This window comes from Astatotilapia calliptera, chromosome 9, assembly GCF_964374335.1.
Source record: "Astatotilapia calliptera chromosome 9, fAstCal68.1, whole genome shotgun sequence".
In the NCBI taxonomy this organism is placed as follows: Eukaryota; Metazoa; Chordata; class Actinopteri; order Cichliformes; family Cichlidae; genus Astatotilapia; species Astatotilapia calliptera.
This window is the reverse complement of record NC_137430.1, coordinates 2325468-2351756: the sequence shown is the minus strand read 5'-3', so window position 1 is coordinate 2351756 and position 26289 is coordinate 2325468. Positions and strand designations below refer to the sequence as shown.

Sequence of the window (26289 nt, the reverse complement as noted above, 5' to 3'; positions counted from 1 at the left end):
TTCATTCTCTTAAGTATTGGCAGCCAAACCAAGATACCAGGAAAAGGTGAGTGATCACTAGCAGCTGTGTGGAGATAAAGGGCAGGAACGTGGGATGAGGCCCATCCCACCCAATGCAAACTAACAGACATCCATACATTCACACACACGCACTGAGGACTGAGGAACCATGGCATTTCCCCCTCCCAGTGAGAGCCTCCAGGCGACCCACCAATCCTATAATAAAAAAAAATAACATTAAAGGGAAAACATGAAACATCATATAAAAAAAGTTCTCAGCAGTTAAATTGCTGCACCCTCCTCTGTGGTCAGGGGCTCCATGCTGGCTTCTGTCCACTTGCAGCTTATCCTCGACCGGCATTCTTTACTACATCATATCCTAATCCACAGCATGATCAGCACCTTTGGCTGGTGGTTATGCTTAGGTTGAATCTACTGGCAAAAGAGAATCAGCTGAGGTGTTTGGCAGAGTGGAGTTAGGCAAGGTTCATTTACTCAATCACAGCAATCAGTGAATGTTCTGCTCCTCTGTTCCCTAAAGGTTTGCAAACCCCAGGAATTGCTGAAGCTGTATCCTGTTTTGGGGGTACTTCTGAAATTCTGACTCCATGTTCAGACCATGGAAATCAAGAAAATCTGATTTATCCTCTTTTTTTTCTACAAAGAAGAAATCCAGCGGGCGGAGAACAGGGACGGATTATACGAGCAGCTAGTGAGTCTGTGGTACTTTCTCCAAAGCCTCTCGTTCATGTTTTATGAGACTGTACACACATCTTGAAAACAACAGAGCATCAGGAAGCAGATCAATAGAGCAGTCATATGGCCGGTATGGAGGGAGAGAGAGAAAGAGCTGTGTTTACTGAAAATGTCAGCTAGCCCATGATATACACCAGGGACAAAAGACAGATCAGGCAGGTAGACAGGCTAGGAACACAAACTAACTTTAAACAGTTTTGGTGACTACTGAGACTCCAGCCAGAGATACAATTATTGTTCCAATCTATATTTGGGCTATGAGTGCTAAGCCAAGAGCCTTCAAGAACCAGGGGAGTGCTAGGATCATTGAAAAGGAAGAGACTAATTTGGTAGAATGCTCTAGCTCTAACTTGGCACTTTTTTTACTCTACCTGAGCACTCGAAGCAACTTGCCCCATTCACTCATGCACTTCTTCATATGCTTTTTTGTTGTTGTTATAAATATGTGCTTTCTATCTAATATTTATGCTCCAATGGATGCAGCCAGGAAATGAACTACCAACCTTGTGATTACTAGATAACCTCTACTTCCTGAGCTACAGCCACTCCTTTTTTGAACATGATTGCCAGACAAAGCGAGACAGAGACTGATCAATAAAATTCTGTTCGGCGTCTCAGTCACCAAATTCTTGGACTAAATTGGTGCAATTGTTGACAACTAGTTTAGCAGGCACCAAAAGTCTTGGTAGGGAAGTGTCACTGTTTATTTTGCCCACCAGTATCCCAGCAGTTACTGACAGACAACACAGTGGACATCAAACAGGGCTATAGGGTTAAACCACTACCACACCTGGGGAAGTCTAACCACACATTACTGTTTTTGATCCTGGAATGTATCCCACTCATCAAAACTGCTACAAAAATAGCACAAAGACAGTCAAAACTTGGCCAGACGGAGCCTCTTAGCAGTTGTAGGAATGTTTCAGCAAGACATACTGGGATATTTTAGAACACCTGGACCTGGAAGTGTTTTGTGACAGTGTACTATGCTACATCAGCAACTGCATAGACATTGTCACAGAGGATAAACACATTTAAATCCATCCCAACCAGAAGCCCTGGATGATCTGGGAGGTCCAGAGCCTGTTGAAGGAGAGGAACACCGCCTTCAAGTCTGGTGACGCGGCTCTGTACATCAAAGCCTGTGCCAACCAGAAGAGAAGCATCCATGAGGCAAAGTCAGACTACAAGAAAAAGATTGAAGAACACATGGACAGCAATTAAAGCAAGCAGGTCTGGCAGAGGAACTGACCCTCTACTTTGTCCGGTTTGAGGTGGGATCATAAGAGGCAGCTGGATCCTATCCTGATACCATCAAAAGTCCCATTCTCACAGTGGAGGAGCACAATGTGAGGTGCACGCTGCATGCCGTCAAACCTCGGAAGGCAGCTGGATCTGACGGCATCTCACGTACTGAAGGACTGTACAGGCAAACTGGCTGGGGTCTTCGCGAGGATATTCAATCAGTCCCTCTGTTAGTCGGTTGTCCAACCCTGCTTGAAGTTGTCTGTCATCGTCCCTCTGGCCAAAAATCAAACCATCACCAGTTTCAATGACTACAGGCCAGTAGCTTTGACTCCTGTGGTGATGAAGTACTCATCAGGAACCACATTATGTTCTTCATTTCTACCACATTCAATCCATACCAATTTGCCTACAGAGATAATAGGTCTACTGATGTTACTGTGGCCACAGCTCTCCATGCTGTTCTGTCCCATTGGCCACACTCCACTTGCCTTTGGCCAATGAGACCACCTACAGGGATGAGGTGGAGCATCTGACAGTGTGGTGTAGAAAACACAACTTGTTCCTGTACACTGCAAAAACCAAGGGGCCTGTTGTGGACTTCCGCTTTTTGGGAGTCAACATCAGCGAGGATCTGATCTGGGAAATGCACACTGCTGAGGTAATGAAGAAGAGACTGCTTTCTGAGCATTCTCACAAAGAATAACATCCCTGAAAAATGGTGGGTGTCCTTCTATTGCTGCACAGTAGAAAGAATCCTGGCATTTTTTCCAGCTGCACAGTAGCACAGAAGAAAGAGCTCCACAGGGTTATCCAGATATTAGGGCTGCACGATTTTGCATAAAATGAGAATCACGATTTCTTGGCTTAGAATTGAGATCACGATTCTCTCACGATTTTCTTTTCCAGTATAAATATTTATTGCACTTATTAACTGCACATCAACTTCGTAACAGTTGAGACTGAACATAAAAACAATAAATAAACATAAAAACAACAAATGTCTCACATTTTGTCGTTGTACTGCTTGAAATTCCGTCTCCACCGTTGCTCGACACTGCGTGTATAGAGCAGGTAGTGCAACAATAGAAAAATAGTTGCGGGACGGCACTGTGTAGCGTTTGTCTGGGGTGTTGATCGTTTTCCTAAATCCCTCGTTTTGCACAGTGTTGATGGGAGCCATATCTGTGGTCAGGTGATAAGTGATAGCCTCCGTGATGTCTTTGTGCCTGCGGGAGTTCGATGGGTATAGGGAAGCGCTGTATAAGGTTCCCGTTATTGATGTTTGGGTGGTTGACCGGGACGGATTTTCTCCTGTCACTTTCTCGTCATCCCTGACGTGCTCTCCGTTGTTTTTTCCCTGCTAATTTTAGCATCACACGGCACAGCTTCTGTATCACGTGGTATAAGGCTCCGCCCTTGTCATTTGTTGAGCAGGAAGAGTGAGCGCTTGTTTTCATGCAGATTACGTCCCGGATCAAAATGCGGTACAATCGTCGTCGTTTTTTTTTTGTTTTTTTTTTAATCGTTGTCATTTGGAAATGAGATCGCACATAAGTATGAATCGAGATCGTGATTTTCTAACGATTAATCGTGCAGCCCTACCAGATATAGTCAGCCATCTTCTGCTCTCACTTGAAGAACTGCAGAGGTCTCAAGAACATTAATAAAATCCTTTATTAAAGAGACCCAACTTACCCTGGTCATGTACTGTTTGAACATCTACCTTTAGGAGGATACCTAGGTATTTAAAGAAAAATGCACCCTTAGAGAGCAAACGTTTCTTAGGAGGAAAGATGGCCAGAGGTTCTTGTAATCTTCAGGCAGCATTGCATTAAAAACAGGCATGATCCTGTTGTGGATATCACTGCATATCACTGCATTTCCAGAAATCATTGTCTATGGTTCGCTGTGCCATTCAAAGGTTAAAGCTCTGTCACACAAAGAAGAAGCCTTGTTCAAAAATGATGCTAATATTTTTTTATGGTAAATGTTCTATGTTTAATTGTGAAAAGAAGATAGGTTTATGTGATTTTAAAATTATTCTATTATTTGTATTTATATTTTGCACTTTAAAAAAAAGAGTTATGTACAGTGGGGCAAAAAAGTATTGAGTCAGCCACCGATTGTGCAAGTTCCCCCACTTAAAATGATGACAGAGGTCAGTAATTTGCACCAGAGGTACACTTCAACTGTGAGAGACAGAATGTGAAAAAAAATCCATGAATCCACATGGTAGGATTTGTAAAGAATTTATTCGTAAATCAGGGTGGAAAATAAGTATTTGGTCACCTCAAACAAGGAAAATCTCTGGCTCTCACAGACCTGTAACGTCTTCTGTAAGACGCTTTTCTGTCCCCCACTCGTTACCTGTATGAATGGCACCTGTTTGAACTCATCATCTGTATAAAAGACACCTGTCCACAGCCTCAAACAGTCAGACTCCAAACTCCGCCATGGCCAAGACCAAAGAGCTTTCGAAGGACACCAGGAAAAGTATTGTAGACCTGCACCAGACTGGGAAGAGTGAATCTACAATAGGCAAGCAGTTTGGTGTGAAAAAATCAACTGTGGGAGCAATCATCAGAAAATGGAAGACATACAAGACCACTGATAATCTCCCTCGATCTGGGGCTCCACGCAAGATCTCATCCCGTGGGGTCAAAATGATCATGAGAACGGTGAGCAAAGATCCCAGAACCACACGGGGGGACCTGGTGAATGACCTGCAGAGAGCTGGGACCAAAGTAACAAAGGTCACCATCAGTAACACACTACAACGGCAGGGAATCAAATCCCGCAGTGCCAGACGTGTTCCGCTGCTGAAGCCAGTGCATGTCCAGGCCCGTCTGAAGTTTGCCAGAGAGCACATGGATGATACAGCAGAGGATTGGGAGAATGTCATGTGGTCAGATGAAACCAAAGTAGAACTTTTTGGAATAAACTCAACTCGTCGTGTTTGGAGGAAGAAGAATACTGAGTTGCATCCCAAGAACACCATACCTACTGTGAAGCATGGGGGTGGAAACATCATGCTATGGGGCTGTTTTTCTGCCAAGGGGACAGGACGACTGATCCGTGTTAAGGACAGAATGAATGGGGCCATGTATCGTGAGATTTTGAGCCAAAACCTCCTTCCATCAGTGAGAACTTTGAAGATGAAACGAGGCTGGGTCTTCCAACATGACAATGATCCAAAACACACCGCCCGGGCAACAAAGGAGTGGCTCCGTAAGAAGCATTTGAAAGTCCTGGAGTGGCCTAGCCAGTCTCCAGACCTCAACCCCATAGAAAATCTGTGGCGGGAGTTGAAAGTCCGTGTTGCTCGGCGACAGCCCCAAAACATCACTGCTCTCGAGAAGATCTGCATGGAGGAATGGGCCAAAATACCAGCTACTGTGTGTGCAAACCTGGTAAAGACCTATAGTAAACGTTTGACCTCTGTTATTGCCAACAAAGGTTATGTAACAAAGTATTGAGTTGTATTTTTGTTATTGACCAAATACTTATTTTCCACCCTGATTTACGAATAAATTCTTTACAAATCCTACCATGTGGATTCATGGATTTTTTTTTCACATTCTGTCTCTCACAGTTGAAGTGTACCTCTGGTGCAAATTACTGACCTCTGTCATCATTTTAAGTGGGGGAACTTGCACAATCGGTGGCTGACTAAATACTTTTTTGCCCCACTGTATTTGCACACTGATCCCCTTATAGTTGAAGCAAACCCTGCAGTCCCCCATTTTAAAGATAGGAACCACAATCCCAGTGTGTCAATCCAGAGATACTGCCCCATATCTCCACACAACATTGTGGAGGTGTGTCAACCACAACAGCCCTACAACATCCAATCCTCAATTGAAGTCAGAAGCGCTCCAACCACACTATGCACAATATGGATACAGCACCGCTTTACTCTCTGGAGTCACCTGACAGTTTGCCTGAATCACTTTGAGTCACTCCAAAAGTTTCTGTGGCCTCACAAAACTTCCCCCCACCCCGAGTTTCTGCATTAAGTCCTGCCCGAGCAAGGTGCGCTTGGCCTGCTGGTACACATAGGCTGCCTCCGAAGTCCCACAGATTAGCCTTTCTCCACCTGATGCTGCCCTTAATCTGGTTCAGGGGTTACCACCTCAACAGGCACCAACCACCTTGCGGTCGCAGCTCAGTGCAGCAGTACATCAGTAAGGTGCTAAACATGGTCCATGGTCCATTCAGACTCAGTTCAGTCTACATCACAATACTGTTGAAGCTCTGCTGGAGGTGGGAGTTAAAGATGTCTCGGACCAGGGGCTCTGCTAGGCATTCGAAGTGTACCTTCACTGTATGTTTAGATGTGCCAGGTCTGTCCAGCATCCTGCTCCGCCACCTGATCCAACTCACCACCAGGTGGTGATCTGCTGACAGTTCAGTCCCTCTCTTCACCAAAGTATCCCGAACATTCGGCCACAGATCTGATAATAAGAATGCAAAATCAATCAACGACCTGCGGCATGGGGTATCCTGGTGATATGTGCATTCGTGGGAAAACTGTGGTTTGCACAGAAGTCCAATAACAGAACACCGCTTGGGTTCTCACCAAGGGCATCTTCAGACTAGGACAGAGTCAAGCCCCAGACTCACATCCTAACACACTAGCTCAGGCTCTTTCCCCAACAGAAAGGTGACATTCCATATCTCAATCGCAAGCCCTCATGCACCCCAGGGGCTTGGCCACCACAGGGGTTTTGCCCGCAAGGATTTGTGACCTGTAGTTGGGATTGGTCCGCCAGGGGCTCTGCGCTTTGCTGCCTGGCACACGTTGCACCTGATCCCTACAGTGCATTCTGCAGGGGGTGGGCCTATAGGAGGGTGGGCCTATGACCCTTCTGCACCTGACTGGGCCCCATGGGATGAGGCCCAGCCAACAGGCGCTCACCTCCCCAGGCCCATCTCCAAGGCCTGGCACTGGTAACACTATCCCAGGCAGGGCCAACTGTTGTCTTGATGTGACACATATAATCACTGTTTGTCTGGCCCCTCACCCTGGACCCTACCAGGGGGCAAAAGCCCCCCGAACTGGCATCCCAGGGAAACATAAACCCCCTGCACATCCTGTCGTGTTCGGGTCAAATCTGAAAAAACTCATAAACATTGTGTTTTACATCCGATTGCCTCGAGGCCTTATGACGTCCTCCAAACTATGCACTTGAACATATAAAAGTGATGAGCACCTCTTTCGTTGAATTTTGAGTGTTTTAATCAATTGTGTCACACCCGTGGTGTTCCTGGTCTAAGGTCACCGCCATAGAAAATGAATGGGAATCCCCCCCCCCCCCCCCCCCTTTGGCCTCTGACCCCCTGAATGGGTCACTGAATGATAAAATGAAAGACCCACTTTTACGACCTACTAAACAACCCACTGAATGTCCCACTGAATGACCGCTGAACGACTCATTGAACGACCCATTGAACTGAGCTTGGTGGTGAAAAATGTCTCTTATGTTTTTTTAGAGCTGTTAAAACTGACCGGTGAATTGTGACCGGGAACATTAAAGTAAGGGGTGGGGGTGAACACAACCAGAGGGTTAATAGTAACTGATCTTTAATGTCCTCAAATCAAATGAGAGTAGTATATTTTTCGTTTCTTAAAGACACTTAATGAATAATTAAAGGAAAAGCTACCACTTCCAGCACTACTGTCACCAAAACCTGTTACAGTAGTTAACTACTAACTAATTAATTTTTAAACTAATGTTGGAAATTGAAAGCAAAGGGCAGATTTGCAGACAGGTGTGAACAAAAATGCAAAGCTTTAGGTAGGCTATTTTCAGATTCCAGAATTACAGAATCCATTGTAAGGAAACCAAAATACACAGCATTTCTTTAACAGGCAGGGACATGCGGGTTTGATAACAGAAACTGAGACAAAGACTGAGTTGAAGACAACGTTATTTATACACAAAAGGATAATCAGAGAATTGGACAAGGGAGGGTAACAAGGTGCAGCTGAAGATAATCAAATGAGATTTGGGGTGGGGGAGTGGGCAAACCTGACTCATTAGGATAAGACAGAAAACACTGAGGGAACAATATAAACTGTAGTGTAAACTGGAACTAATAAACTAATAAGGCTCAGCATATATGAAAATCTAACAATTAACAAGAACCAAACTAAGAACCAAACAGAGAACATATTAAATAAGGAATTCAAAATCCAGAAATCATAAAATAATCAGCAGCATTGACAGAATTAGTAGATGTTTACACTGTGACCCATTAGTTGTACATTTTGATACACAAACTAGTATCAAAATCGCAATGTTGGATGTTGCCATTTGTTTTGTTTTTTTGTTTGTTTGTTTGTTTTTTTGCCATTTGTTGCCACTTGTTGCCACACAGACACACACTCATGAACACATTGCTGCTGCTGCAGGAGACGGATGATGAAGATGAAGGCTCTTGCAACATTAAGGAGTGCCTCGAGGCCTTCCTGCGCTGGCTGCGAGGTCTCAGCTGGTTCAAGTGGCTCAGGAACAAAAGGCAAATAAATTGCTCTGTGAAGTGATGTGAGCTCTGCCAGATTCAATGTCACACTTCCTTCTGTTCTTTCTTTGCAATATGTCATACAACTGGCTGATATTTTGCTGTAGCTATCGTTCAGTCTGAGTGCTTTCTGTTTTACACCTACAATAAGAGAACTTACTTTTGGCTGCCCCCTGTCACAAGGGGTCACTCTGCATGTTTTATGTGTCTGACTGTATGTTTGGGCTTTTCCTTATGCTACTGTTTGAACTTGGATCTGTTTAGATGCTTCTCCAAATGTGGCCCATACCCACATCTTTCTATGGGCCACTTGGCCTTCTTTGGTCGCTCACTCATATGAAAAGTGTCTGGTGTTTTTTTTCTGTCTTAAATGTTACAAAGTTCTCTGGTACTTATATTTAGAAAAGTTGCATATTGAATCATGTAACACACAATGTTCAGCATTATTATTGCTGACCTCCATAACCCTCATAAATCCCTCTAAATGCTGTTATTGGATTTATTTATAACATAGTGGTTCTTGTGAATAATGTGGTCACAAATATGCAGGATTAAGTACCATAGTAGATATTATACATAAGTGGCTATCCCAAGTACACTGAAAATCATTGTATTACAAAAAATTAGTGGTGTCCCAACAGAAGTTTTCAAGGATTTACAAAGCTGAACCATTTTCAGCCCACAGAAGCTGTTTAAAACTGAAGCATGACAGCAGTCGGAATAATTTACTGAGGAAGAAATTTAGGAGTTGCTACAACCCCAGTTCCAGAAACTTAAAATTAAAAGAAAATAAAAATAGTAGAGTGCGGTGATTTTTTTTAATACCATAAAATACTTCTCAGAGGTATTTTATGGTATTCAATATTTTTGGCCCTGTTGCACATGTGCCAAAAACCAAAAACTTTTGGAGCCCCCATGATCTTCAGGGCTCCCTCAGGCAGCAATTCATTTAAAAGGCACGATTCTGCCATGAATCAGAATCAGAATCAGAAAGGGGTTTATTGCCAAATGTTGAGCAGGTTTACAACATTAGGAAATGCTGCGGTGCTTCAGTGCAAACATAGTGTCATAAATAGCACTTAAATAGACGTGAAAAAATAAAAGAATAAGAATTAAAAGTGCTACGTGGAAAGATATGTGCATGAGATATACATGAGATATATACATGAGAATAAGAATTAAGAGTGCTACGTTGAAAGATATATACATGAGTGCAGGTGGTGATCAGTGCCAAACATGGAATGATGCAGTGAACACAGCGTAGGGTCATGTGTTAGTGGCGGGGACAGTCATATGGTTATTGTTCATGTGTCCAACAGCAGAGGGGAAGAAACTGTTCTTATGGCGAGAGGTTCTGGTGCGAATGGACCGGAGCCTCCTGCCTGAGGGGAGCAGGTCAAACAGACTGTGTCCAGGGTGAGAAGGGTCAGCTGAGATCCGAGCTGCACGCCGCAGTGTCCTGGAGGTGTACAGGTCCTGCAGAGATGGGAGTCTGCAGCCAATCACCTTCTCAGCAGAGCGCACAACACGCTGCAGTCTCTGTTTGTCCCTGATAGTGGCTCCAGCGTACCACACGGTGATGGAGGAGGTGAGGATGGACTCGATGATTGCGGTGTAGAACTGCATCATCGTCTGTGTTGGCAGGTTGAATTTCTTCAGCTGCCTCAGGAAGTACATCCTCTGCTGGGCTTTCTTGATGACGGAGGTGATGGTGGGCTCCCACTTCAGGTCCTGGGTGATGGTGGTACCCAGGAAGCGGAATGAGTCCACAGAGGTGATGGGGGTGTCAGTCAGGATGATGGGGGGGAGTGGGGTTGTGTGCTTCCTGAAGTCCACAATAATCTCCACTGTCTTCTGGGCATTCAGCACCAGGTTGTTGTGGCTGCACCAGGACACCAGACATTCAACCTCCCTCCTGTAGGCAGACTCATCCCCGTCAGAGATGAGCCCAATAACGGTGGTGTCATCTGCAAACTTGATTAGCTTGACAGACTGGTGGGTGGAGGTGCAGCAGTTGGTGTACAGGGAGAAGAGCAGAGGAGAAAGAACACAGCCCTGAGGGGAGCCAGTGCTGATGGTCCGGGAGTCCGAGACATTCTTTCCCAGCCTCACATGCTGCTTCCTGTCCGTCAGGAAGTCAGTGATCCACCGGCAGATGGGATCAGGCACATTCATCTGGGAAAGCTTGTGTCGGAGATGGTCTGGAAGGATGGTGTTGAAGGCAGAGCTGAAGTCCACAAACAGGATCCTGGCGTAGGTTCCTGGGGAGTCCAGATGCTGCAGGATGAAGTGTAGGGCCATGTTGATGGCGTCGTCTACAGACCTGTTGGCTCTATATGCAAACTGCAGGGGGTCCAGGAGGGGGGTCGTGAGGGTCCTGAGATGGGAGAGAACTAGGCGCTCAAAAGACTTCATGACCACAGATGTCAGAGCCACGGGTCTGTAGTCATTTAGTCCAGTGATCCTAGGTTTCTTGGGGACAGGGATTATGGTGGAGGACTTGAAGCAGGCAGGCACATGACATGCCTGCAGTGAGGAGTTGAAAATGCCAGAAAACACTGGGGCCAGCTCGTTTGCACAGTGTCTGAGGGTGGCAGGAGACACACCGTCTGGGCCGTGATGCTGCACAGTGGGAAACATAATCCCAATTCGACTTTTAGAGACATGTTACTGCCTCAAATTGACTGAATGAATAAGGACAACAAGAGAAGTGTGCTTGTCGGTGGGAGAAGGTAATGTCGAGCAGGGGATATGCATCCATCAAGATAGAAATATGCAATATGGTAGAAAATGCAGAAACCAGATAGACGAGAAGCAGGTCAGACGAGGGGCTCCAAAAGCTGGGGGAGCAACCACAGTGCTGCAGGACCGAGCTGAATCATCTGAAACAGGTGAGGAAAACCCTGGGATGGAGAAGGTACCCAAACAGATGACCGAGGCAAACGGCAAAACCTTAATGCTTTGCAGCAACTGTTGGAGGTGATATATATATATATATATATATATTAGAGATGGCACGATACCACTTTTTTATGTCCGATACCGATACCGATATCATAAATTTGGATATCTGCCGATACCGATATGAATCCGATATAGTGTTTTTTAATCAACAAAACTGTTTTTTAAATATCTTGCTGCATTTTGTATAAGTTCATACTCAAGTTTAAAAAAACAACTACACTAAAGCTATTCTGTTATACCTGTATGCAAAAAAAAAAATTTCATATTTCAGCAATACTGATCAATCTAATAAACTTAAACCTACACCATCCTCCCTATTCTGGTATTTTAAAGAGTACTTAGCATAAATATTAAGCAACCTAACTAATAGGGTTCCAACTTCCAGCAACAACAAAAATAAATAAATAGAAAATAGGGAACCACCCCTCACCCTCCACCTCATGATGCTTAATCGACGTAATCAACCTTAATTTGATGCAGTGTGAAAAAAAAAATGCACAGAAATCAATTATTTTTCAAGAAATATTAAATAGATTCAACATCTTTCTTCAACAGAATTGCAGACTGCACAGATGGTACCTTCCCAAAGGAAAAAGTACTATAGCTTACTAGGGTATATATATTAGACTTAATAGTTACTATATACAGTAATGGACTTCTATTCATTTTGCATCAAATTAAAACTTTGGGTGTCAGATAATTATTTATTAAAAGCTCGACATTTTAAATGAGAATAAGAAAGAAAAGTATGTCTTTGTGCCCCCTTTTCCCTGTTAATGCCCTATCGGCCCCCCTGGCTAAACTTTGCTAGATCCGCCCCTGCACAGTTACCAGCGTCAGCTACGTAGAAAAAGATCCTGGAGTAGAAAGTAATATTAAATACATTCTAACAACAGCTGATCAAGCTTAAACGTGCTGCTGTTGTTCAGCCGCTGGTTTCCTCTTTCTGGTGCAAAGTGGGCCAAAAGCAAACCAGAGAGACGGACTCGCGACAGAAAAGCCGATCAGCTGATCGTTAAGCAGTTTCATGATTGAAGTAGCAGCAAGAAGAGGCAGTCGTTTGTTAAGCTTAACGCAGGAATGCTTTACAAACATTCAGAGATGGACTTACACACTTGCTTTACTTCTCTCGGGATAACTTTGTCGGAGATGAAATGCTGGGTTGCTAGCGAAGCTCCAAATGCTATCCAGACCACCGACAGGACAGGTCCCGCATGCCACAGCCGCTCTATCACGTGATGCATACTGCTCCGAGTGCTAACGTTCTGAGGTGAGTTACGGCGTGTTGCAAGTTTTGTGAGGTGCTTTCGTGATATTTAATGGATCGGATTAAATTTTTTATTTTTCTCCGATATCCGATCCAGTAATTTAGGTCAGTATCGGACCGATACCGATACGTAATATCGGATCGGTCCATCTCTAATATATATATATATTTTTTTTAAAATGACATCAGAAACAGCAGTATGCGACATTACGTGATGGCAGAGCTTCAGTTCATCCTTTGTCATTTTTTTTTTTTTTTTTTTTTAATAAATAGGACAGGGGGAATGAATGAGAGAAAGAGGGGGAGAGAAAGAAAGAAAACCAAAGGGGAGAAGAGACGGTGAGAAGGGGGGGGGGAAGAGAGAGAAAAAAAAAAAGAACTCCTGGGTCACCTGTATGGAGAAAAAAAAAACAAACAAAAAAAACAAACAGAGGAGACAGCAAACAACAAAGAGCAACATAATAATAGAGAAAACAAAGCACCATCACAATAAACTAGCTAGTCATAGATATCAATATTTACTAAATAATAAACAATATTGTGCAGCACGCAAGATAGACAGCGCACAGTGTGCTTTGAGGCAGCAGCCAAGAAAGCTTTAGTCCGCGTCTGTGAATACCCATGTGTGCATACCTGTGTGGATCAGCATGCTTGCATTCCAAAGGTTTCTCCATGTAATGATCTGCTAGGGAGTGTGGGGGGGCCACAGCCCCGTCCTCCAGGGTGTGAAGCGGGTATGGAGGAGATCAAAACTCCAGACATCCAGAGGCCCCCAGAACACAAGAGACCATGGAAGACCAACAGAGGGGCAGCCGCGCCACTGTTCCAGTAAGAGCTGAGGAGAGTCCCAGATGAGGGCTCGCCCAGCAGCCGCGGAGCAGAAGCCAGGGGGAGTTGCAGTGACGCGCCCGTGAGCTCCGCCGGCCCCCAGCTGTGCCTGAGTGACCGAGCCCCAGGCCGAGAGGCCGGGGGCACCCCACCTCCAAAGGGGCCCGAGCGAGCCCCAGGCCCCAGGCCCCGACAAGCGGCCGCCAAGGAGTGAGCCGGTGTGTACCCGGACGCCCACCCCCAGACACAAAGAACCACCAACACACCGACACCTGAGGGAGTCCGCCACCGGCAGGGGAAGTGGTGGTGATATATAAGGGAACTGCCAAGAGCAAGCTCAACAGCCTTTGGAAGTTCATCTTCGAGGTCTGCAGAGAGATGTTTGATGAGCTTAGGAGGAGTGAGCCCACAGCCCCAAGGAAAGGCAGAAGAGAGAGAGATGGAACAACTGACCAAAGACTGACGCCAACTCCGTCGCAACTGTAGGAAAGCGGCACACCATGACAAAGCCAGCTTGAAGGAGCTGTGGGACAAGCTCAAACAAAATCACGCCAGGTTGCAGAGAGTGGAGAGAATTGGAAAGAGAAGGACAAAATAAGAGAAAGAGAGAACTAGAGCTTCATCAGGGATCCCTTTGGGCTTGCTTGAGAGTTGCTGGATGAAAAGAGGATTGGCAACCTAATCATCAATAAGGAGGCGCTGGAGTGATACATCAAGAAGCAGGAACTCCAGCAACACTTGAGGGAAGATGAACAACTTTAATAATTGACCAACGCGTTTCGGCTTGTGGCCTTCATCAGGGTCATAGTAAAACATTGTAAAAAATTGCTTAAATATAAGACAGGAAACAGAAAAAAATTCTAATTAACCAGTCAAAACTTCATAGATAGGTCAGCTGAAATACACTCAAAAAATGAAATTGGGTGGTTGTTAAATTTACAAAATTCACTGCACTGCGCTGTCAAAGCACCCAAGAAGGTCTTGGGTTCAAATCTGCAATCTGGCCAAGTTTGCAGTGGGTTCTCTCTGGGTACTCTGGTTTCCTGCCACAGTTAAAGTCATGCAGTAATTAGGGTTAAGTTAATTGGTGTTTCTAAAATATCTGTGAACATGAGGGCAAATGGTTGTCTGTCTCTCTGTGATAGACTGGTGACCTGTCCAGTATTCTGACTCCCACCCTGTCACATCTGGGATAGGTCCCAGCCTCACTGCAACCCTGGTAAAGATAAGAGGACGGATGGAGTGCAAGTTATTATAAATCCATTAACATTTTATGTTAACCAGACTCTAGACTTTGTTGAACACTCCAAAAAAATAACTCTTTAAATGAACTTAATATAAATGGATTAATAAATGGATTTCTATTACGAATAAGCATGTTTTGTTGCACTAACGTCATTTGCATGGGTTGGATCAAATCAATTAAATTAAGTTGGACACAACTGTAGTAAAACAGTTGATTCATCATTAATTAATCAAGTTAGTCCAACTCAAGTACATTAAGTTGGAATAACAGAATTGCATAATGATAAAATAAAGCAATTTAATTACGTGGAAATTCTTTGATTTTTTTTATGTTCATTCAAAGAGTTATTTTTTTGAGTTTGAACTTAGAAAACAAGATTACATCATAACATGGGAACACATTTGTTAAAAGATTCTTATTTATGTCTCTAAAATGTAAAATCTAGACTTAAAATGTGGACTTAAAGTGAGATGTCTAGAACGCTACTCCTTCTTTGGTTAAAATAATAAAAAAAAAAATTTAAAAAAAAGGGGTGTTGTTCATAAAAACTCATTGATAGAAAAGTCCTCATTCATACCTCAGGGGTGCAGACTCTTAAAACAGAATATCCAAAATGCTTGTCTTTTTTCAGATAAAATTTCTATTGGCACCTCTTTGGTTTAGTTTAATGGCTTCTATGCCTAGGAAAAATAATGGTGAATTTGGATGTTTATCATTGAAGTGTCTTGCAACAGGGCTGGTTAAATCATTCCTCTTGATCGAGCTTCTGTGTTTGTTAATTCGATCCTTCAGAGGGTGGGATGCTATATATATTTTATTGCATGGGCACTGTATCATGTAGATTACATTTTTAGTTCTGCATGTGATAAAGCCCTTTATGGCAATGGTTTTGTCACCTATAGGGTCTTTGAATGATTTAACATTTTTGGTGTATTGACAATTAATGCCATGTCCAGAAAGTTAATTTCTTCAGTACTGTAATTGAGGGTGAAACGTAAGCCTGCAAAGTGTCCATTAAGGAATTCTACAAACTTTAGTAATATAGAGACTGGTCCTTTCCAGAGTAGAAACACGTCATCTATATAACGTTTCCAAGACACAATGAATGATAAATAAGGGTTATTTTGGTGATTATATAGAATTTGTTCTTCCAGATGACCAACAAAAAGGCAGGCAAAACTGGGGGCCATTTTGGTTCCCATTGCAGTGCCAGAGATCTGAAGGTATGGTGTGTTGTTAAAAAAGAAATAGTTCCTTTTAAGGACAAAGGCAGCCAGCCTTGTTAGGATGGAACTAGATGGTAGTTTAGTAGACCTAGTCTCAAGGAAATGCACGCTTTTTTTTTTAAAATTATTATCATTTCAACCAAAGAAGGAGTAGCGTTCTAGACATCTCACTTTAAGTCCACATTTTAAGTCTAGATTTTACATTTTAGAGACATAAATAAGGATCTTTTAACAAATGTGTTCCCATGTTATGATGTAATCTTGTTTTCTAAGTTCAAACGTGCTTTTACCATTAAAGACTGTCCTTTTTTTTTTCTTTCTTCTGTGTATATTCATAGCACTCCTTCTAATGCATTTCATGCATGTGTTATTTTCAGGCATATGGGGGTTATGTCACCCCCCTCCTCCTCATCAGTAATGATCTAGTCCGGTATTTACTTGGGCGTGAGCCAATTAACCAATACCTACCTATTATATGTCAGCTGACCTATCTATGAAGTTTTGACTGGTTAATTTGAAATTTTTTCTGTTTCCTGTCTTGTATTTAAGCATTTTTTACAATGTTTTACTATGACCCTGATGAAGGCCACAAGCCGAAACGCGTTGGTCAATTATTAAAGTTGTTCATCTTCCCTCAAGTGTTGCTGGAGTTCCTGCTTTGTGAATTCTTTCATCCTCTCCATGCACCTTGGAAACAGGTGAAGTTGTGCCAGAAAAAGAAGTGGAGGAAAGTTTCACAAGTTTTATAAAAACTGCCCCCAGGTGCCCAGAGCACTGTGGAAGTTGATTTAAAAAAAAAAACAGCCAGGAGGGAGCAACAGGTCCCTTCAAAATTGAAGCAACCTGCACAGGTGCTTCACTGTGGAGTGCTTCACGCCACGATGGCAACAAGGACAACAAGGAATAGCTATAAGATATGTCATCTTATGTTTCTGTACACTATGCCGGCCACTTGGTTATGGCGTTCCATGTATGCCCTGCCTGCTAGCATCTTGCACCCTGCTGTTATGTGCTGGATTGTCTCTGGGGCATCTTTACACAGCCTGCACCTGGGGTCTGGCCAGGTGTGATAGGAACAAGCTCTGAGCACAAGCTCCATAGAGGCTGGGGTCTGTGCTGCCATGATTAGTGCCTCTGTGCTGTCTTTCAATCCAGCTTTGTCCAGCCACTGGTAAGATTTCTGTCAGCCACCTCCTCTATTTGCTGGTGTTACATACTGTGCAGGGGCCTGTCCTTCCATGATGGTTCCTCCTCTTCTTCCTCATTCTTGGGTTTCTGCTGCCTGAGGTATTCACTGAGCACGTAGTCAGTTGGGGCCATCTTCATGATGTATTCGTGGATGTTCGTTGTCTCATCCTGGACCATGGTGCTGACACTCACCAGTCCCTGGCCTCCTTCCTTCCACTTAACGTACAGCCTCAGGGTGCTGGACTTGTAGCCAGTCTTGTCAATGACCTCACTGAGGGGGTTCAGGCCTATGCAGAACAGCAGTGGGGACAGAGCATCTCCTTGGTAGATCGCGCACTTGATGGTGACTTGTGCTATGGGCTTGAAGTTGGCCTCCAGTTTGTCCGCCACATCCCCATTGAGTTCCTGATGAATGATGATCGTCAACTAGTAACTGGTTCATTTGTGCCGCTCAGCACTCATGGAATACAGTCAGCTTCTTCAGCCAGTAGGCGCAAATCATGTGGGTGCCTGGTGCTATCCAACTCTTCATACTGGAGAACCGTTCTTAGATATCTGCCACTGTGATGGTTACTGGACCCTGTTCAGGGAGGTCGCTGTGATCTGCCCTCAGATCCACTAGCCACTGAGCATTGCTGTTATGGGTTGCGTCCTTCTCCCATATGCTCTTCCAGTATTGTTCCGTCTCCAGCCTTGGTGGTGCTGTTCTCATATTGTTACCCTGCCACTGAGAGTATACTTTGGATGGCTCTTTGGAAAACAGATGGTTTATTCTACTGCCTTCGACCTCTCTGGTGTACCTCTTCAAGCGGCTGGCCAAGGCTGTGAGTCGGTGCTTGGCAGTTTCCAAGGCCTCAGGTATGGACAGCTTCCTGTACTTCTTAGGCACCTTCTTTGTCGCACCTTTCTGCAGCGCCGATATTTGGATAACCTCCACCGTGCTACTTTGATCCTAGCCTCTAGTCTCCTTCTCCATGGAGGGTACTGCTTCTTGTGGCTGTTTAACTTGTAGCCAAGCATCTCAGTGATTCAGTGATATATGCTGCTGCATATATATATATATATATATATATATATATATATATATATATATATACACACACACACAGTGGTTCCTCGTTTATCGCTGTAGTTACGTTCTAAAAATAACCCTCGATGGGTCGAATCCACGAAGTCCACTGTTAGAGAATGAAACCAAAAAGGCACCCACGGCTGCCTTTGATGGTGCAAACGTTTCATCGACACTGTTGTGTTTGTTGGGGAGAAAATTTACAAACATGGGCACGTGTTGAAGTGCACTCACTGAGCTTGCTGTGTCTTTTCATTTCCTCTAAGACACTCATTTAAGAGTGAAATATGGAATATACACCACCCCTATCTGATGATTCAGTTCACAATTTCCAGCTGAGAGCTTGCACTTGGCTGCCTGAGAAAGAGCACCAAATCTCACTCTCTCACCTCAGCTATGACAGCCTCTGCGGAAAATTGCCTGCTCTAAAAATAGCACAGTCTAAAGATGCCTGGAAGCTAAACGAGCCACAATAAACTAAATGCCACTGCAGGAAGCAACCTTTGAGTCGCAAAAATGAGACCCACGCTTCTCTCTTCTCTTTTGCTTGAATCTTTAAAGCAGTGACATCACTTTAAGTCTCCAACACAGAGAATAATTTACCTCAAAGATAAATGAGTGGAACAGGCTAATATTTTGTCCTGACCTCTAAATCTACGAAAGCAGATTACCTTTAGTACAGTATACAAGGGGAATCCTAATTTTATTAGAAACCTGACCGGAGAAAACTACCAAATATCTCCTCCAATATAAATGCTCATAGGTCTCTGCAGTCAAGGAGGATAAAAGAGAACCATATTAGCTGTACAGTAGAAATGCATCTGTAGGAATGACTGGCTTAGGCTCTGTGTCATAGTCTACTTTCTTAAAGCTCTCCTGGACAGTAACAAGAAGTCTCAGCAGTAATGTTCTAAGCATATGGAACAGTTTTGTTTTCACACTTCATAACAACCAGTCCTCTGGTATCAGACTGACTTTTGATATAATATTAGTCCAATCCAACTTTATTTATATAGCACTTTAAAAACAACAAAGTTGACCAAAGTGCTTTCCAATAATAAAACAGAGATAGCAGTTAAAAACACTAAGCAGACAAAGAAGCAAATATAAATAACAATAAAATAAATACATGAATAAAAAGAAGATTAAAATAAATCAGTATATATATTAAATAATAAAACATGAGTAAAGTAGACAATAAGATATACAATGAATATGATTAACAAAATAAAAGGATTAAGAGTGACCAACAGCTGACTAAAACTGACTACAGGTTGACTCTGGTACTACTCCTAAAAGCCTTTGAAAAAAGGTGTGTTTTTAAAGTGATTTAAACATTTCAAGAGTTGGTGCATTTAAGTGCAATTCAACCCCACTTTATCTTTAGGTGAAGTCTTTTTTTCCCCAAGCACACCAAACGGGTTTACAAGATAATAGGTCAAAGGTTACCATAGTTGTCATAAGTTTCTTATCCCGACACACTGGGTATCATAATATCCATCCGCATCTTCAAAGGGAAGAAGAAAAGACACATTAGTCTCTTTACATTTAGGCTTTATTTTTCCTGCTTTTAGCATAAAGCAATCCATTCGCTGCGATAATGTCAAGGTGTCTATCAAAACACCTGTTGTCCTAATCTTCTGCCTTTTTTCTTTTCTATTGTTCTTCTCAATAATAAGCTAGCCAATAATGCTGTTTTCCTGGGAGCACTATCCCCCAACCAACCTACTGGTGTATTCAGTTACACAATGAGTGTTTTTTAAATTTGATTCAATTCAATTCTGTTTTATTTATATAACACCAAATAACAACAGTTATATTAATTTTGTAAGGTAAACACTCTACAATAATACACAGAAAACAGAGAAACCTGTAACAATCAGATGACCCTCTATAAGCGAGCACTTTGGCGTCTTTTTGGATATGTTTCAAACCACTGCAGCGTAGTACCTTTAATATCTAAAGCATATGCTAATCACCGTATTAAAATATTATGGCCAACAGTATTAGGATAAGCACAGAGATGAGTCTCTGTTAGAGGCCATAAAAAGATCATTTGTAACCTTCACTAAAGCTGTTTCTGTGCTGTGATGGGCTCTGAAACAGTCCAAAGGAAGGAAGCTGTGGTCTACCATCACTGCACAAATCAAAATATTATTACACTGGTGTGATCCCACCTCTAAAACACAGTGGAATGATACCAGATGTTCATATACAGGCTATATTACGAACATATGGAAATGGTAATTAAAGAACAAGGAGGACAATATTAAAACTCTGAGCTGAAGATATCAGTAAATACATACTGTTTATTCTAATAGGAGCAGCAGCTTTTTTAAAAATTGGTTGGTTTTGGTTTTTGGATTTTTGTATTCACTTGTTGGAGTGACACGTGTTTGAAGTCAGGAAAAGTCAGGAAAGGATAAAATCCCGACTGCTACTGCTAAAAATTAGGAGTTTGGAATTACAGCCCTGTTGCACTAATCTCGTGTCACGTCATGCAAATATACCATCTGTTCTATCAGATCTGCAAGACTGATGGAGAATCATTTATAGAGCAGCATCTCTTTTTGTTTAGATGAGAAACATGTAATTTTGTATATCCACTGTGTTTGATGAGTCTTTAATGCAAAAGAAATTTGCTCTAACAAACCCAGCCTTAAACACAGAAGAGAAAATCATTTAGTCAGAACCACTATAGACAAAAGAAAATAGTTTTTTCCCCAACTATAGAAATGTGTCTTTGGGGACGTAGCTCTGTTCTGGAGAGAGCAGTAGCAAAAGCCTAGCACAGTACACACCAGGCAATGAATGTGGGGGGTGGGTGGGTTGCAAAGCAGTTTGCAGATGTGCAACATTTGTATGCAAGCTAACACAGCTTAAATAGCATGCTGTGTATGGAATTTGGCAATTGAATGTATAGACGGGTATCAGCTGAACCATCAGCTTCTGCAGACTTGCACTGAGCTGTTCTGCACTGTGCACTAAACTGACTTTGTGACCTGCCTGAACTCACCTGACCTTTACAACCACTGTGGCTCATCAGCCTGGATAGCTGAGGTGTGGTTAGCTTAAAGGCGTGGAGGAAAATCATTACTGTAGGAGAAGGTTTAGTTTAACATCTGGATTAATAGTTAGTGAAATCATTTTCCTGACTATGAAAGTCTGAGTTGTGCATCCTTTCCCCTGATTACCTGTGTGGAAAAAAATCATTATGTAGCCGTCCACTTTTTCCGGTGCTCCATAACTAAACATTAGAAAATCCACTTTGCTTGTGGAGAAACTAATTATCTAAATCTAATCTCAACCATCCACTACTTAATCGTTTTAGTGCTTCAGTGGTTCCTAAACAGTGCAGGACTCTATGATACACATTTAGAACCTAATGAGAAGTATTGGAGTGCTGCTTTGATTGGAGTTAATGAGGTCATTTTAAGAGAACAACCTAAACATCCTACACTAGGAAAAGCTTTGCAGGCTCATGAATCAGTCATTTACTAATCATGGTAAATTAATTGCTACTGAAATAACTCTTTTACTCAATTGGAGCTCTCCAATTGCTTCGACACATGGACGCGGTGAGCCAGGGATCAAGCCTTCTGAGTAGTAGACGTCCCACAATGTCAACCACCTAATGAATATGACCCAAAATAAACATGCTTAAATGATCACATATAATGGCTAACTTCACAGGCATTTACTTACATTCAGGTCAAATGCCATTGGTGATGTCTTCTCAGATTTCTACATGTGTATTTAGGAATGCCAAACCAGGTTTATTTTTGAGGCATTCGCCAATTTTTTATGTCTTTTGTCCTGATTTTGTTTTTTTGCTCTTCCTGCCTCTTTATAGAATCACATCGCCTTCGCTGAGGTCACATGATGTGGAATCGGCTGTGCGGCAGACCCACTGGACGTCCACTCTCTTCACCGTCCAATCCAATTATTAAGAGTGCAGCGCTAAACCCATTCTTAGTGTGTGTCTGGTCTGTGGTATGTTGTTCTTTGTTGTCTTTATCAGGCCCCTGATTTAACTCGCAATTTCTTGTACTCAAAGAAAAAAGGTTTCTTCTGCTTCCATCTATGCACTTATTCTGAATCGTTGTTGGACTCTCGCCTCCCAAATGAAGCCAAGCAGACTGGGAGACTAGATGATCATGTGAAGGACTGGACTGGATACAACATCAGTGCTGCTCAAGTCAAGTACATTATTATTTTATATGTGAAAAAGTATTTTTCCAATAAGATGGTTATAAGGAAAAACTCTCTCTTTCTATATTTTATTACTTCCTTGTGTTGCATCACATTTCTAAAGCAATGCTGTGAGTATTAGAATGTAACTACTGAGCCTGTATTTATCAAATTAATCACAGTGAAAATTTCAACTTAAATCAGTGATAGAAAATAAACAGACTAAAGAGGAAAGGTATACTTTACCAATTCTGATTGCATAAACAGAGTTTCTGAGTATTTAAATGGTAAATGGCCTGTATTTATATAGCGCTTTACTAGTCCCTAAGGACCCCAAAGCACTTTACACATCCAGTCATCCACCCATTCACACACACACACACACTGGTGATGGCAGCTACATTGTAGCCACAGCCACCCTGGGGCGCACTGACAGAGGCGAGGCTGCCGGACACTGGCGCCACCGGGCCCTCTGACCACCACCAGCAGGCAACGGGTGAAGTGTCTTGCCCAAGGACACAACGACCGAGACTGTCCAAGCCGGGGCGCAAACCAGCAACCTTCGGATTACAAGGCGAACTCCCAACTCTTGAGCCACGATCACCCGTAAGACAGAAAGCAGCAGTGGTAGACTAGAACAATTGACAGATGCAGCATAAAACTGCTAACGTAGCCCCCACAGTGTCTAAAAAGCAGGGTAATGGTGTTTGGGGGATGTTCTCTCATGCTAGTTTCCAACATTTGGGAAGTCCAGTGTTTTGTTGGACCACACATGAAAATTCTCAGAACTTTGATAAATACAGGCTGAAGTCAAAGGAGCAAATAAGGAAAACTGAAGTGTTTTTCATCATGTCTGACTTCTCCAGCCATCTCACTAAGGGTTTAGGGTACAACAGTCTATGTGTTTATACAGTATACAGTCAGCTGCAACCAATGACAACAATATACACTCTGACTATACTTTGACAAAAGTATTTAGGCTTTCTTAGCTGCACCAGACAATCACCCCTCCCTCTGTTTTTGTTTTGTGTCTGTTTGCCTTCGACTTCGAGACTGCTGCTTTGACTTTCTCCTATAAAAGGTTGTGATATAGTTTTCAAACCTGCCCTCAACACTTGAAAAGTGCCCAGGAGCTGATATACAAAGCAGAAGAGTTCCAAAAAGACTTAGTCCATAACTGACTAAGATGATGAGCAAACTAAATTTTAAGTTATTATTGTTGAATGTTGCCCATACTTTAAAAGTTCCCAAGTTTTTCTTTGTTTCTTGTAATAGTAACCAAATTTAGTATGGTGACTCCATTTATTTCATAGCAAAATCAGCCACCAAAGCAAAAGCAACATGTAATTACAAGATTGGATAAGTAGAAGAAAATGGATGGTAATGATTGATGATTAAGCAGTAAATATTTGGCATTTAGGTTTAATGAATGGCGTGCATCTGCATTAACTGCTTACATCAGAAAAAGACTGTCACATGAAATTTTTGATAAAGACATACTTGAAATGATAAAATATCTAAAGATATCTGTTTTCCTTAACACTACTTTCATCTGTGTTGTCATTGCGGTGTCATTTGTATTGGGACTCGTTCTTCTTTGTAGCAAAACCATTTTGGGCTTTCTTTGGCATTAAAACACACAGAAAATCTTTTGGCCCTTCAAATCTCTATTTTTGTAGTGACAACTAAAGCACTTATTGATGAAGACTGTGAATAAGAATGTTCGCAAAACAGCACTTTAAATCAAGCTATGACTTCCCTCATTGCTAATGAAATGGCCACAAATTTCATAACTGCTTGAAAACAAATCACACAGAATATTTGAGATTTTGAGGAACAAAACCTGCTCAAATGTGTATCAGAAGAGCTGCAACACTGTCCCAGTATGCCAAAAGGTTGATTCTGTTCATCTGGACGTTTTCAGTGGGAGAAACGTTTCATCACTCATCCAAATGACGTCTTCAGTCTCAGCTGACTGCAGGGGTGGGCCAATTTTTTGGCGCAGCGTGTTTTGGGGTTTCAAAGACAAAAAAACTCAAATGTTGTGATACTCCTGACACATAAAGGGTTTTTGCATAGGCAGCGGTTGTCCTTCTCTTTTTTTATTTGTTTGTATTTTATTTGTATTTTTTGTATTTTCCTTCTGATATCTGTACCTGAGCTGAGTTAACGCAAACATTTCCCCGTCGTGGGATCAATAAAGTCTTATCTTATCTTATCTCTCATCTTCTCTACTGGATCATCTGGAGCTTTCTTTAGGAGCCTTTCCAGCTTTGACAAAAGTCCAGCTGGGATAACCACATTTACTCTTCTTGATGTTCTTCTGCCTCCCTGGCTGCTGTGTCAGTGGGGATGGTGTTCGCTCTGTGTTGTAGCGTCCTGATGACTCCCAGTTTGTGCTCCAGTGGATGATGAGAGTCAAACCTTAGATACTGATCCGTATGTGTAGGTTTACGGTACACATCAGCGTTTAGATGTCCCCCATTACTGATATTCCCCAACTCTCATGGCTATTGGTCAGTGGTCTCTGATCAGTGGTTGTTGATCAATGCTCATGAAAATTTGCATATTAATGATCAAGGTACTGACCTCCCAGCCTATTGTTCATTGGTGGGCTGGTTTCAATCATTGTGCAAATGTACTGTTTATAAGATTGGGGAAACCTGCAGTCAGCTGAGACTGAAGACGTCACCTGGATGATGACGAAACGTTTCTCCATCCAGATGAACAAAATCAACCCTTTGGGATTTACTTACCTGGATGATTGAGCATGCATCAAGACTATCCCAGCATATTCAAAACAAAAGAGAACTGTAAAAACGTATATGTTAAAACTACAAAAAATGCTTATATGTATATCCTTTCAGTCATATTGTACATTACTGCTTATCTATTTTCTTATGACTGTGCATTGTGTGTGGGTGCGTTCACAATAGATGTTTATTTTATCTCTCAGATAACTGTTATTGCTTCTTTATCTTATTTAAGTAAAACAGAGTATGTTTCATGTTAATGTTCACAATTACACTTACATTTTTATACTCTCTGTTCTATTTATATTTCAGTTCTACTGTGTATCCCATTCCTTAAATGACCTTTTTCTGACAAGGGTTGCAACCTTTTCTAAACTTGTGATTTTTACCTTTTTCCTCCATGCTGTAGTGATTCTTTACTTCTGGTGGACTACTTTGTATGGATGTCATTGCACCTCTTCTGACCAAGTTATTTTTTTATATTATTCATGTTCTGCTTTTCAAAATTCTATTCAATTCTTTTCAAATTTTAAGTTAAAACTGTGACCTTTTACACTATAGAAGAAGTTGTTTACAGCCTTTGAATAAAAAACACTAAAAGGACTCAAATCCCATCTCTTTTTTCTGTTAGGTCTTAATCGTTCTTAATAAAGTATTAATAATCATACTTGATTAATCATACTTGATTAAGACTTTCCTTCAAAGCTTTAATTTTTAAAGACACTTAACTGATAATTCTTTTTTCATCCAGTCCTTGAATCTGCAAGAAAAAGTGTTTTCAAGCGAATATTAATTATATTCAGAGTTTAACCTCTAGGAAGGCAGGGGGGTGCAGGAAATATGGATGTTCTCTGTCCACTTTCTTCATTTGTCCTTCCTGTGTACATTTTGACTATGTGTGTGCATCAAGGACTTGCTAATGACTAAAGGCATAGGCTACAGGATAGCTTCGGCCTGGGAGGAGTGAGGCAGACTGGGACCTGGCATCACGGCATCCAAGCTGAAGGTGTGACCTCTGTCATGCTGGG

The 26289-nt window shown here is 42.3% G+C and overlaps 1 protein-coding gene across 2 annotated transcripts in view; it reads left to right on the top strand.

Annotated features, from left to right (window-relative positions):
• The window catches only part of plppr5b (phospholipid phosphatase related 5b), a 109510-nt gene extending 83646 nt beyond the window's left edge, over positions 1–25864 (top strand). Inside the window, exons 6-7 of one of the 2 annotated variants that reach the window (XM_026179129.2) lie at positions 8420–8526; positions 22171–25864. In XM_026179129.2, the coding sequence (XP_026034914.1) occupies positions 8420–8526; positions 22171–22267 (204 nt within the window). In that variant the 3' untranslated portion in view covers positions 22268–25864. The remainder of the gene's footprint in view (positions 1–8419; positions 8527–22170) is intronic. The other variant, XM_026179130.2, reaches the window with a different exon arrangement.
• Positions 25865–26289: the final 425 nt, after the last annotated feature.